The following is a 15168-nucleotide window of genomic DNA, read 5'->3' as shown; positions in this document are numbered from 1 at the left end:
ATCGGGGTGTAACGTTACACTTTCAAGTGAGAATTTGGTGTAAAGTTACACCATTTTGGTGTAACGTTGCACACTTACACCAACTTTGGATTTAAGTTACACCAAATTTGGGTAAACAATACACTTTTCATTGTTTGGATTAACTTTACACCAGGAACGGTGTTATCGTCTTTTACACCGATATTGGTGTTAAGTTACACGTTTAAAACATCATAAATGGATTAAGTTAACACTAAAAGTTTACAGTACAGGGACCTGAGGGACGGGGCCAAAATCGGTCAAAATGGCTAAAATTTCAAAAATCTTCTTCTGAATTAACAGGTTTGATGGAACCAAATAATCTCCATAGATTAAAAAGTGAAATTTATAAAATCACTGACACTGACTGACTTCTAATTTGGTTTTGTTGTTTAACGTTGGCAAAGCGAATTGGAATTTTAATCATAAGGTTTGGTAACATAATACACTAACTATCAAAATGAAAAACAAAAAATAAAAATTCTAATACGAAAGTTAAACTTTAAAGTTTATTTTAATTCGTAAATATTTTTTATAGATTTGAACCAACTTTGCAATGCTGTTTCTGTAGCAGCACTCAGGTGACCGTCAAGGTCTCTTGGGCCTCAGTGTTTAAATTCACGGTGTCTACATTTGATCATAAAGTCTGACGGAATACCGATAATACTGCGATAATAATGATGCGATTGGGATAATCAAATGTAACTAAATATGGATACAGATTACAGACTGAAGGAAAACTACTAATTTTTAAAATTTGTTGACTTGGAGAAGGATATTAATTGGTGTCACCATAGATGATAAACTTACCTTTGACAAGCATATATGTGAAAAGGTCAACAAAGCAAATTCAATCATGGGAGTATTGCGGAGGACAATGGAATATATAGACCAGCACAGTTTTAAACTTTTATACACGGCATTAGTTAGGCCTCATATTGAATATGTTGTTCATGCTTGGTGTCCGTATTTTGAAAAGCATGTAACAACAATAGAATACGTTCAACGCCGATCGAGCAACAAAGATAGTGACAGGTCTCAGTTTTGTCATATACAGAACGTTTGCTTAAACTCCAACTTCCAACGTTAGTATACAAGTGGGGATATGATTGAAATGTACAAAATACTTACTGGAAAATACGACAAGGAAGTCGTAGATTTGCTTTCAATCAACCAATGTCATTATGATCAAGTACCCGTGGACATGATTTGAAAGTGTACAAAGAACATTCAAGGCTGTACTTGAGAAAACACTCGCTCACCCAGAGAGTAGTGAATACTTGGAATAGTCTCCTATCAAATGTTGTTCACTCCAGGACAATTAAACAATTTCTTCAATACAACCATGTTTTCCAACACCTTTTTTATCGCTGTATATGGGTAACATTTGCATTGGAGGACCAACCAACCAAGAGAAGTATGAACAAGACATTATTGCGCGCGTAATATGTTCACTTCTGCGGTCGACGTCATTGATAATGACGTTATAACATTGTGACGTCATCACGTCTTGTTCAGATCCAGGCGTCAGTTCAAAAGCAGTCGCACGTCACTGCAGTGTCAGCCTCAAGTGAACTACGTATAAGTGGTAAGTATTCAATATACCTATAAAACGCTAAAGATTTTGATGAAAAATAATTGATCATGTGGTTTTAATACCATAAGTCTGAATCGCAAGTAAATACAAACTGACGATTTCATGTACTAATTTAAGTGTAACTGTTCGTACGTACTGTTCGTAATGTTGTCGGTCGTGCGTACATGTAAGAAGACCGCTATAGACGAGCTCGATATTTCTAATTACTTCATTGGTGCGCGCATTTTTCTTGTAGACGGCGTTTATAATACACCTTCTCTTCCTTTCTCTCTCTCTCTCTCTCTCTCTCTTTTATTTTGTTCCATCTTGTTTTTTTCTATTTTTAGTGACGTTCTTGTAGCTAGAATCTAGTTTTTAAAAAATCACTGTCCTTTTCTCTACTTCTACCGGTTATCGACCTACTTCAACATGGTGAAGATTATGTCGAGTGGTTTTGGTGCGTGAACTGATGTGGGAACTGGAAATTAATATTTGTGTTTTGAGATTGCGGATTTGAATGAGGGTACAGTTTCAGAAGATATAATTTGTGTAGGGAGGTGTTTCTCATCAGTTTCTCATCAGTCCAACATCATTGGAAAGCCACAAACGGCTTGTAAAGATGTATAGTGATATTTACAATAATGGTAAAATATTAAAAAGATTGCTTAAATCCTTAATAGCATGTCCTAGGTTTAAGTATAATATAATGTCTTTCCTAGGTTGATGGTGAAAACTTCGTGACGTGGTTTTTCCAGTGCTTGTTTAGCCTATTTTTGAAAATATTCAGGTTTTCAGCATTGACCACATCAACAGGGAGAGAATTCCAGGACTCCACTATCCTGTTACTGAAAACATTTCTTGCCGAGTTGAGACGAAAGGGTTTCTTGTAGAGTTTTTTATTATGACCTCTTGTACCTGTGTGTCTCATTGCAGTACACATGTTCTCACTAGTAACAATATCGATTTTGTTGATAATTTTGAAGGTCTCCACCATATCGGCCCTCAGTCTTCTATATTCCAGTGTTGGGATACCCAGGGTCTTCAATCGGTCCGGATAGGAGAGATCTTTGAGGTTTACTAGTCTTTTTGTGCCTCTTCGTTGGACGTTTTCGATGGTTTTTATATCTTTTTTAATCCAGGGAGACCAAACGACAGAACAGTATTCCAAATGAGGTCTAACCAGAGTCTTATACAGTGTTTTAAAAGTTTGGTTGTCTAGATAAGTGAAAGTTCTAAAAATGATACCCATGATTTGGTTTCCCTTTGTTGAAGCTTTATTCACTTGATTTGTAAACTTCAGGGTATTATCTATTGTGACTCCCAGATCTTTTTCACTGTTGGTTTTCCCAAGTCTTATTCTGCTGTCGCCGTCCTTTATGGTGTATTGTCTGTTAATGGGGATATTCCCAATTTCCATATGCTTGCATTTTTCTTTATTTAGTTTCATTAACCAGAGGTCAGTCCAATCGGAGATCCTGTCAATATTTGTCTGTAGCTCTTCACAGTCCTGTAATGTGTTGATTTTTGAATACAATTTGGTATCATCCGCGAATAGTTTGGTAACACAATTCACTATCTCTGGGATGTCATTGACATAAATTAGAAATAGTATGGGTCCGAGTACACTTCCTTGAGGTACACCGCTTTTTACTTTTTTGGTTTTGGAGCTTGTTCCATTTATAATAACCTTTTGTTGTAGTCCTGACAGAAATTGTTGAATCCATGACAGAATTTTGCCTCCAATTCCATAGGATTTTAATTTGTATATGAGGAGTCTATGGGACACTTTGTCAAAGGCTTTACTAAAATCCAAATAAATAACATCGACGTTGTTGTTGTTGTCAAGGGCCTGTGTCCAGTGTTCTAATACCTCCAGGAGCTGTGTCGTGCAAGACTTGCCTGGCGTAAATCCATGTTGTTCTGGTGACAGTAAATTGTTGATCTTTAGGTGGTCCATGATATTGTCACGTATTATCCTCTGCAAGATTTTACAGGGTACAGATGACAGACTAATAGGACGATAGTTATTTGGATCCTTTGTTGATCCTTTCTTGTGTATTGGGCAAACATTTGCTGTGGTCCATTGTTTTGGCACTACACTTTCTTCAATTGATTTTTTGAAAAGTGAGGTTAAAGGCTTTACTATGATGTCCTTTGTTTCTAGTAGAAGTTTCGGGTGAATTCCGTCCGGACCAGGTGATTTATTTGGTTTTTGCTTAGATAGTGCCTTTAGTACTATTTCCTCCGTGATTTCAAAATCTATCAGTGGACTCGTTATATTCCTCCTGGGTAACGGGGGTAAATTGGTATTCCCGTCTTCCACAAATACACTGACAAAAAAAATCGTTCATAACTTCGGCTGTTTCTTTATCTGTTTCTGTTAGGTCTCCATTTGGATAATTGACTCTGGTGATGGTAGATTTTGTCTTAGTTTTTTGATCTGACATAGTTCCAGAAGAGTTTTGGGCTATCCTTTATGTTTTCAGCTATGGATTTTTCGTAAGATCTTTGTGATAATCGCAACAGTCTTGTGGCTTTGTTCCTGGCAATTTTGTATGATTGATAGTTGTTTTCTGTTTTGCAGTGGAGATACTTTGTCCATTCTTGGTGTTTCTTCTTTACAGCAGATATTGCATCTTTATTGATATATGGTTTGCGGATATCATTGGATCGCCTCTTGTATAATGGTACATGTTTTTCAATACTGGTAGATAAAATATTCATAAGGTGTGTCCAATTTTCATTCGCATCCATATTTGTAGTATCTTCTGATGCGTGTTCAGCCAACTCTTTGTTAATAGATACGTAATTACCTTTAAGAAAGTTGCGTTTATCGATGTTTTGTTCCAGGATTTCAGCATAGCATAAAATGTCAAATTCTAACATTAGGTGATCACTTTTGCCTAGACCTGGATTGAACTTGATGTTTGTAATCATTCCTTCTTCATTTGTTAGGATGAGGTCGAGTAAAGATGGAATCTGGTTCTTCCTAATTCTTGTCGGTCTTTTGACATGTTGGGTGTAAAAGCAGTCCCTTGTTACCTCCAACAACCTCGTGGCGATATGTACATCACCTACAGAGGTTGTGTTGGTATTCCAGTCGATTTCTTTACAGTTGAAATCACCCACCAGTAATATGTGAGAGAAGTTACCATTAGAGATGCTTTCCAGTAGATTTACTAGTTTATTGTTGTTATCTTCATTACTGCTAGGGCTTCTATAAATACAACATATGGCTAAATTATCTCCTCTTCTTAGGTTTATTCTACAAATAACATATTCGTCGAAGGTGGTATTAATGTCTACTGCGTCATGGGTAATAGATGATCTAATATAAATGGCCACACCTCTCTTGTTTGAAGATTTTCCAAAATGAACACTGTAGTTATCGATAGAATATGACTGGTTGTTGACGACATCAAGGGAATATTTTGGATATATTTTCGTTACACATATTATGTCCGGTTTTTTTTCTTTAATTGCTACTTCCAGTTCAGTTTTCTTTGATAGTGTTAACGTGTCCACATTACTGTATAAAACTTTAAGGTTTGCCAATCCTTGGTAGCGGTTAAAATGGGTAAAATCTGTTTCCTATGCCCTCTCTACTGTTGGTGATGTTGGTTCATCATCTGTGACCTCAGTTACTGTAGTGTTTCCTGTTGTGTCCCCGAAGGTTGATGTTTCCATATATGGGAAGGTTACGTCATCTCTATGATCTAGTAGTGTCTCTTGCGAGTATAGATCATCTGACATTGAGGTATCATGGTTAGAGAGACTTGTCGCCATAGTTGGATCTATAGGGCTGATGGATATAGTGTCTAAGGATTCTTTGGTAATAACTCCTTTAGGGAGATGAGGTATATTTGGAAGTGTAGTCCTGGGCCCCTTTGTTGTGTTGCTTGACTGTAGGTTTAGTCTTTCTCTACCTTGAGTGCCTTTAGATTGACGTCTCGGTGTAAACAGTTCTATATCTTTTGGTATTGTTTCAGCACTATTAGAGGGAGGGTGTTTAGGTGCTCCTATTTCTTCTCTCTTTTTCTTTCTTTCTTCTCGCTGTGTTTTAGTTTGGTCACTTTTCAGGATAACCTTTTTCAAACGAGTCGGAGCCTTATCCGATATATGTCGAGCATTTTCAAGGAGTGCCTTCTTCTCTGACTTTTCTATCATTACTATAAGAAGAGGTCGGGTCTTGGCAGAATTGTACTTTCCCATTCTGAATTGAGTGGTAAGTTTGATGTTTTTACCGATTAGGCTTTGTGTCAGATCGTCTATATCCTTCTGGTCATTGGTTTTCCTGTCCATGTTGTTCTGGTCAGTCTTTTCCGGGACATTGAACAGTATGATATTTAGTCTCTTGTTCTTGCGCTCCTCTAACTCTTTGTGACGTTCATCAACTAACTCTTGTATCTGTGTTTTGAAATCTCTTGTAATGTCTGATGTCACAGTTTCTTTGATACTATTCATTCCAGATTCAAATTGATCCTTATGGTCTATTTCAAGTTTATCCAAACGAGACTCAATTTTGTTGAAACGGTGATTGGTATTGTCACAGAGTTTCCTTAGGTCTGAACCCATCCCTATCAATGTTGGTTGTAACCTGGCACATGTTGAGCACGTCCAAAGGAAATTTTCAAGTTCACCATTTACTATACAACTGTACATATTATCTGAGATACCCGAACAACGCTGACAAAAATACTGTTCACATAGATAACAGCGAAGAGCTTTTGAGTTGGTATCAAGCCTTGAATCACAGCGCCCACATATTTCATTCTCAGAGCCTTGTCGTGCCCTTTTGGGATTTTGTTTATCTGTTTTTGTGTCCACCGGTCTCACTGGTAAAGCTGATTGTTTGTCCGTCATGTTTGTGAATGTAAGTATTAATATTAACTGTATTTGACTAGCAGAGTGACGAGTTAATCCTCACCAACTCATGTTTTAGGCTATTATATAGATATTGACAAACAGGTACTGTTGTTGGACTGATGAGAGACAAAAAACCACAAATATGTTGATCAGGATGTCGAATATTACAGATTTAAATAAAGTAGTAATTAGTAATTAGCACTTGATTGTGGCAGGTCGAAACCTACCTACACTTCATGTGTAATGGTCTCCAAAAACATTGGACATTAACTATGGTTACTGATAGTACAAAAATCCATACAGAGATCTGGTCACAGTAAGGGGTGGCAGGTAACCCCACCTACAACAGATACTGATACAGCACAGTCCTAGTATGTATAAATTTGTGTATACTTGTAAAATATTTATGTAAACTATAAACAAGCAAATACAAGAATACAAAAATAGGTCGTAATCAGTGAGTGGCGGGTATTTCCCACCTACTTAGTGGAACATGTACATTATTAACTCATTTTGGGTGTCACCATGTTTACAGATTAGTATGTCAAAATATTCCTTATGCAAGAGTATCGATTATCAATGTGCTATTTATGTAGTACACTCATTTACCTTATTATTTAATAGAGAGGAATAGAAAGTGACTTAAGGTATCCAAGTCAGTTATATATATACAACAAGCAGGGAGTAACGTGGTGACAGGTAAACCCACCTACACACGAATAATATACAATATATAGATGTATAGAGTTAAATAAGGTCACAATCCTTTATCTCGATTTATCTAAAGCTGGTACATAGTTAGACATATAGAGTAATGACTGGTTAGTTTGACAAATAATGCACTCACAAAAGTATTAATTTCAGTTTTCAATATAATATAATATAATGTAATATAATGCAATATAATGGTGGCGGGTATTACCCACCTACTCAAAACTTTCCAGTTATGGATTGCAGTGTGTACAGAAAAACAAAACTACTGTCATCAACTCCTATCAGTGGACGTTAGTTAAAAGTCACAGTCCTCCTCCGAGCTCACACCAAGAACAAGTACATCTTCTGGCTTTGTAGGTATTATACATGTGACGGATTGCTCATTGAGCTTGTCTTGTTTGATATTAAGAGCGTGACACAAAATCTTGTTGGTCCAAACAGTCGCCAACTTCACGCCCGGGTGAACACCATCTCGCAGGAGTTTTATATTTATCGAGTACCTGGTTTTTTGCCGTTTTGATGATTTTCGACTATTAACCATATGACTGTACAGGAACAGGTTCGTTTGGTTATTACTAAGATTGATTTGTTCGATGTACGTATTTAATAGCCGAACTTGTCTGGTTATTTCTTTGTCATCTGTCGATAAATCATCGGGATCATTTGGTAGTCCCTTGGATAGATTCCATGTCGCGGCACTAAAAGTGGGGCAATCTATTAGACATAATGACACTTTGTTACCGTATGTTTCTGTTAGGGAAATTGCCCTATGGTACTCGTCCACTATTGTATTTACGACTATGTCAGAGTTTGGTTCACGTAGACAAATGTATTTGCCAGATTTGGAGCCAATGTCACATGTTCCTGACCATAAATACAATATTATTGATTTGTGCCTACACACAGCTTTGGAAAGTCTTTCGCTTATCAGGTCGACGAGGTCCTTGGTCCTAGCGCCCGGGATACACCAAAGCTCGAGCGGAAAGCGTGCCCCAATATAAGAATTTCTCAGGGAAAACCCTTTACTATCAGATATAAGGATTGGTTTGATGTTGGTGTCTCCACCGTCCGTCAAAAGTTCTCTCCCGAGTTTCTCGATAGTTTTATCTAATTTTGACAAACTCATTTGTACATACTACAACGAAAAAACTGAACAAGATAAAGAAGGTTTTCTACTTACAGTAGATGGTTGACAATCCCCACAACCCATATCCAGACAGAAAATTTTTACACTAAATAACCAACATTTCAAAGATGGCGCCGGCAGTCATGATTGGACTTCTGTGTGGGTTTTTTGTATCACCGTTATATAGGCTCATCTATGTTCCATGCAAAATAACAATGCACAGGATCGTTGATTGAAAGTTCATTGACGACCTTAGACCATATTGAAGACTGGATGGTGGAAATAAAAGATGATTTTGCACCGATAATGACATTTTTTTCTTTCAAGCACTGGAGAACACTTCTGTACCTGGCGCATGCGCAATCACTTCCTTGGTGGTTCCATTCTTTTCTTGTTCTTGGGAAAAAGATTCTTTTCTGGAAGTTGTTCTGCATGATATTAATTGGAATGATAAGTGGTGGTTGTGTCTTGTGGGTCTTTTGATTGGAATGATGTGCTTTTTGTAATAGCAACCTTCTAGTGGGTGATCTTAAACATCATGGTCATTCTCGCGTCTTTACGGCGATCTTCGAGACTGCGCCAGTTTAGTACTTCCAACATATCTCCGACACTAGATATGTTATGGAAGCTGTTGGAGACAAAACGGGCAGCTTGGCGCTGTACCATTTCCACCTTATCTAGTCTATATCTTTCTTTAAATAGGGGTCCCTACTGCTCTAGCATATTCAACCTGAGAGCGGACCAGGGACTTATGGGCCATTTCGTTGATGGAACACGATGATACTTTGAGGTTCCGCCTCAGGAAGCCAAGGGTGGAAATAGCTTTTTCACTGATGTTGTTAATATGGGTGTCCCACTTTATATCTGAATTAATGGTGACAACCAAGTATTTCGCCTCAGTCACATGCTCTAGTTCTTGACCGTGAATGCATATGGGTTGATGGTGGGTTTGGTGATTTTAGTGACAGTGAGGACGAGGCATTTCCCAGGATGGAAAGCTATTTTTCGTACCGAGGACCGAGCTCTGGGTCAATTAGGCTCTTTGCAGATGATACCATTATGTACAGTTTCACTTTTATGTATAGTCACATGTCCGACAGGCTTGGCCTTACAACTGTCCACGCCAACTAGCCTGTCTGGGTGTTTTTAACCACATGAGCTTGACGTTCTGTGCGTCACCGATTTTTTCTCGAATAGGCTGGCCAACGATCCATTCTCGCCAAGTAGGCCTACCCATTCTCGCATGTGTATTTGTATGATCACAGACGAATTTTCAAGCAATATTTTGCCATGACATCGTACCGTGCGTTAAAAAATATAAATGTTTTCGTTCATTTCTTTACAAATAAATTAGTAAATTTTAGTTTAAACTCATTCTAGTCACTGTTGGTATGGGATTATTTGTTGTATAGGTTCCGATGGCGGACCAGCAACTGGACGACCTTTACCCTCGGGATCCAAAGAAGTTGAACACTCATACACTAGTAAGTATCCCTCAGTTAGTTTGGTCTTGTCCGTTATTGATCTGAGACAATTAGGTACAGAATTCCAAGTTGTAGCTGCTAAAAACCTAAAATTGTCGCTACTATATTTAACAGTTCTTACTCTAAGCACATCTAAAATTTTATTGTATCTAAAAGTGTAAGAAGACCGTTTTTTCATGGATAAAATCTTGTAAACAACACGGACTAGTTCCGTTTAAAATCAACGGCTACAAGCCTCAGCCTATTCTTAATGATTCTTAATGATGTTTTCTAGCACAGGCTCCTTATGGATCCTCTTTGCTGGATTTACAATGTTATTTAGTTACATATCATGATTATGGTCACTTCCTAGCTGATATGCAGCGACAGAACTAAATCGAAGTCAAGATGAGCGATTATGATTCGGAATATTTTGATACAAATCAAATAAATATTAAAGGCCCAATATCCGTATCTTTCTTAGTTTTTTCTTGATTTAGAAGAATGTTGAAAAAAAATCCTGTTGTAAATCATGCATAGACAGGACTAAATCGAAGTCAAGATGAGCGATAATGATTCGTAATATTTCTTTAAAAATCAAATAAATATTAACTATCGCTAGGTGGGTCCCACTTAGTCAAACAAGCCGAAGTTAGCCGACAATGTAACGTCTTTGCCGAGAACGTCATGTGACTACTGTAACTACGTAACGTCTGTCCGAACTCTTCCGAAAACGGGTCATGAACTTTCCGACTTCCGTTCGGCAATACTCGTAACTTCTATGGCGACCAGTTTAAAATGAAGGCATGTTTACATGTATCGACTTTCAACAACTGCTGTACCAAAGTTATCAAAAAAACATTATGAATATTCTTTAATATATCTTAATTTTAACTACATCTACAAATACTAACAATATCGGAGTCGAATTTAACTTGAATTTTTGTTGATAGTTACGTATAGTGTGGCTTTAAACATCGCTAGGTGGGTCCAACTAATCCGAAGTTAGCCGACATTGTAACGTCCTTGCCGAGAACGTCATGTGACCACCGTAACTACGTTTTCCCGTGTTTTTTTTTTATCTAGACCTCTAAAACGTCTAAAAATTGTGTTAGGGCACTCTAATGGGTCCATGATTATATAATCTGTAACTAATTCTCAGATCCCTGTGCTTCCTCCAACTTGATTCTACATCTACATTGTCGGTTGCGCAATGGCTCAGCAATGATATTTAAGTGAGACCTTGGACTAAATGAGTATGAAATCAACAAATCTGGAACAATTTTTCATTAATCATTTGTGAAGTTTAGAACTCTTTGTGAATAAGTTACCCTAAAACTGATTGTTTTGTATTCAGATCGACTTCGATGATGTGATTGGTGAACCGCCCAGCCTGTTGTCCCTGGACAGCGTGTGGGAGAAGTCGGCACGCTCCTTCAACTTCAGCAAGGACTTGTGTTACCTCATCCTGACCACACTATGTGGTATCCCTATCTCCGTCCTCTGTGGCCTCAAGTTCGCCGGGATCAGTTTCGGTAACATTTGGTGCGTGACGCCGTGTGTGAAGGGCTGCCATTTGGGTCTGGAGGCCACTCGCGGGATATACACTACCTTCATCAGGTGTCTGTGCGAACCATTCTGCGATGCCTTCAGCAACCTCTTCGGCAACATCCGCATCAGCAAGGCCAATGTGTAAACTGTTCTATGATGAGTGTGTGTGGTGAATGGTGTGAATCTTTGGTAATTTGTGAAAACTATGTAGCGAAGCTGTAAGTTGATGAATTGTATAATATTGATTAAATGAAGAATTTAATGGTAACCATGTTTCATTTTATGTTGCCAATTTCAATCAACGTTTCTATATATAGGTATAGTATTGTTAACGATTGTGATAAAACATAATTATTACTGTAAAGTTTTAGACATTCGGAATTCTGGACGCACAGTAGAATGCACACAACCACGACTACTGTTCCGTCACGACTACTGTTGCATCACGATTACTGTTGCGTCACGACTGCTGGTTGGGTCCCAGTACAGAAAATAAAGCAAGAGTATCACATGGGGACCATCCTGACAATTTACCAAGTTTGACACCACCTCCTTTGTGTTTGTATGGGGGTAAGGGAAACACTTGATTCCGGGACTATCCTGACAATTTACCAAGTTTGACACCACCTCCTTTGTGTTTGTATGGGGGTAAGGGAAACACTTGATTCCGGGACTATCCTGACAATTTACCAAGTTTGACACCACCTCCTTTGTGTTTGTATGGGGGTAAGGGAAACACTTGATTCCGGGACTATCCTGACAATTTACCAAGTTTGACACCACCTCCTTTGTGTTTGTATGGGGGGTAAGGGAAACACTTGATTCCGGGACTATCCTGACAATTTACCAAGTTTGACACCACCTCCTTTGTGTTTGTATGGGGGTAAGAGAAACACTTGATTCCGGGACTATCCTGACAATTTATCAAGTTTGACACCACCTCCTTTGTGTTTGTATGGGAGTAAGGGAAACACTTGATTCCGGGACTATCCTGACAATTTGCCAAGTTTGACACCACCTCCTTTGTGTTTGTATGGGGGTAAGGGAAACACTTGATTCCGGGACTATCCTGACAATTTACCAAGTTTGACACCACCTCCTTTGTGTTTGTATGGGGGTAAGGGAAACACTTGATTCCGGGACTATCCTGACAATTTACCAAGTTTGACACCACCTCCTTTGTGTTTGTATGGGGGTAAGGGAAACACTTGATTCCGGGACTATCCTGACAATTTACCAAGTTTGACACCACCTCCTTTGTGTTTGTATGGGGGTAAGGGAAACACTTGATTCCGGGACTATCCTGACAATTTACCAAGTTTGACACCACCTCCTTTGTGTTTGTATGGGGGTAAGGGAAACACTTGATTCCGGGACTATCCTGACAATTTACCAAGTTTGACACCACCTCCTTTGTGTTTGTATGGGGGTAAGGGAAACCACTTGATTCCAAACGGTAAATATAGTCTATATATAAATCAGTATAGGTAAGTAAGGATTCTTTATGGTTTAACGCGAGATAAATTACTTGCATCGACCTACTCCCTTTCAACAACAAAAACAAACGTCTTCGAAACAGGATTACAATAATATCGACCTCATTGTAAATGCAACTGCACTCATATATGATTTCACCACCTCCGTCTTACAAGGATGCAAGGCTATTTTTGATAATGGACAAGTTCTAGGAAACGCAAACCGTTGAGAAAAACCTATTGCAAGAAGAGGGATTTCTTACACAATTCACCTCAAACTGACGTTTAACGGCAAGACGAACCCACCTGCATGTACAAACAGGACTGATTCTTCCATGTAGATGAATCTGTGAGTAAGTTGTGCTTTGTCGTTGTCTCCATAACGTAAACCCATATACTTATCAAATGTCATGATGACTATAATGTCCCCACAACCGAACCGTGTTAATATTCAGCACATCATTTTACTGTGTAGAGATGTCTTCATGCGAAGTTACCTTCTTTTGAAATCGAGTGAAGATTGCTACCTCATTTTCCCTCCTCCTCCTTCTTCTTTTTCTTCCATGTATAGAGTTTGACTCTTCAAATAGTGTTATACTCTGCGGTATGCGGCTGGCAAAGGCTAAAAATCCACAGTAGATAGATGTATTTACAATTAAAAATCATCATGCTGGTGGTAGAATGCCTAGTTTGTTGCGAAATCCGTCCAGAATGGTTGCTTGCCGAAAGATTCTGGAAGTCTATTCTAGTCTCGGATGGTTTTAGGGAAAACGTTTTGCAGCCATCTCTCCAAGATGATGGTATACGGATGGCATACCCTCCCCTAGTCCTAAGGTCACTCTGTACTAGGTAGTGTTGTGATGGGATAGCTACTAAATGGTGGTTAATCTTGTACATCAGTATATGTCGAATATTAGACCTCGTGATTGATAGTAATTCCCAGTCCAGCTGCTGTAGCAATGATGTCATCATGCCCGGCTCTCTATTTTTGTAGTTTCGGTGGTAAATCTAGCCGCTCTACGTTGGACTGATTCAAGCTGATTGATTTGGGTGGTTGTTAGAGGGTCCCAGACTGACGAGGCATATTCAAGTGCTGGCTTTACCAGTGTCTAATAGGATCTGGACTGTGCTGATGTTTTACATCCCCTCATGTTGTGACGAAGGAAACCGATGGTTCTGTTTGCCTTTGAAGTTATCATATCGAAATATGTGTTCCACTTAAGGTCTTTGCTGACTGTAACTCCCAAGTACATTATATGTACTATATGTAACTGGATTCTACTTCCTCTAGAACATGGCCATGGGAGGCGCAGTTGGTTTTGATTTGTTTCCTTTTCCGGGTAATACTAAACACCACACATTTGTCTGCATTGAAAATCATCTGCCAGTCCTTATTTTGCCTGATGTTCCAAAGATAACAGGTCCTGCTGCACCAATCTCGCATCTGCCTCGAACTTGATCTCACGATATAGGATGCTGCCATCAGCGTAAAGCTTGACTTTGGAACATGTTGTCTCTGGTAGATCGTTTATAAAGACTAGGAATAACAGCGGTCCAAGAACTATCGCTTGTGGCACTCCAGATGTCACAGATGGTGTTGTTAATGTACGGCAATCAAGTAGTACACGTTGTGTCCGGTTTACTAAGGAAGTTTTGTATCAATCCTAGTGTCTTTCCGCTTACTCCATAGAAAGCTAACTTGTAAAGCTGGCGTTCATGGGGTACTTTATCGAAGGCTTTTGCAAAGTCTAACAGGACGATGTCTACCATTCCGCCTTCATCTGTGGTTCTGTCTATGTCGTTGATGGTGTTAACAAGCTGGGTCTCGCAGGAATGTTTGGATTAGGAATCCAATAGGATGGAGTTTCTGTCAAAGTGGTACATCACCTGGCTATGGACGATATGTTTCAATATCTTACATGGTATCTATGTCAGGGATACTGGTCGATAGTTAGATGCCCTGTAGTTATCGCCTTTCTTAAAGATACATGTAGGTATGATGGATGCATCTCGCCAATCATCTGAGATGATACTACTGTCGATAGACTTCTGGTAGAGAAATGTCATGATCGGGGGTATGCGTATCTAGCTGGTATTGCATCTGAGTCCCGAGGCCTTTAGGATATATATGTTTTGAAGCAGTCTGATAACTCCATTTTCGCTCACAGTGAATTTGGGATACATGGGCGAGAACTGGGCCCATTATCTAGTATTGATGAAATGTCCTCCTTAGTGATTACTGACTTGAACTGTTCATTCAGTATTTCTACCTTATTCTCCGCGTAGCTCTAGAGAAACTCATATACTTTCCTAAGCGGAGCAACGCCTTGAGTGTTCTGACACTTTCCCTTCAGATAGGTCCAGAAGCGCTTTGGATTG

General features: G+C 38.9%; 1 protein-coding gene across 1 annotated transcript; it reads left to right on the top strand.

Annotated features, from left to right (window-relative positions):
- The first annotated feature begins 1486 nt into the window (after positions 1 to 1486).
- LOC138336524 (caveolin-3-like) lies at positions 1487 to 11582 on the top strand. Its single transcript, XM_069286037.1, has 3 exons — positions 1487 to 1606; positions 9713 to 9784; positions 11121 to 11582. Exons 2-3 carry the CDS (start codon positions 9719 to 9721, stop codon positions 11457 to 11459), a joined length of 405 nt encoding a protein of 134 aa, XP_069142138.1. The 5' UTR covers positions 1487 to 1606; positions 9713 to 9718; the 3' UTR covers positions 11460 to 11582.
- The last annotated feature ends 3586 nt before the right edge of the window (positions 11583 to 15168 follow it).

This window comes from Argopecten irradians, chromosome 12, assembly GCF_041381155.1.
Source record: "Argopecten irradians isolate NY chromosome 12, Ai_NY, whole genome shotgun sequence".
Taxonomy (NCBI): Eukaryota; Metazoa; Mollusca; class Bivalvia; order Pectinida; family Pectinidae; genus Argopecten; species Argopecten irradians.
Note: the sequence above shows the minus strand (reverse complement) of the source record. Positions and strands in the feature narration are given on the sequence as shown.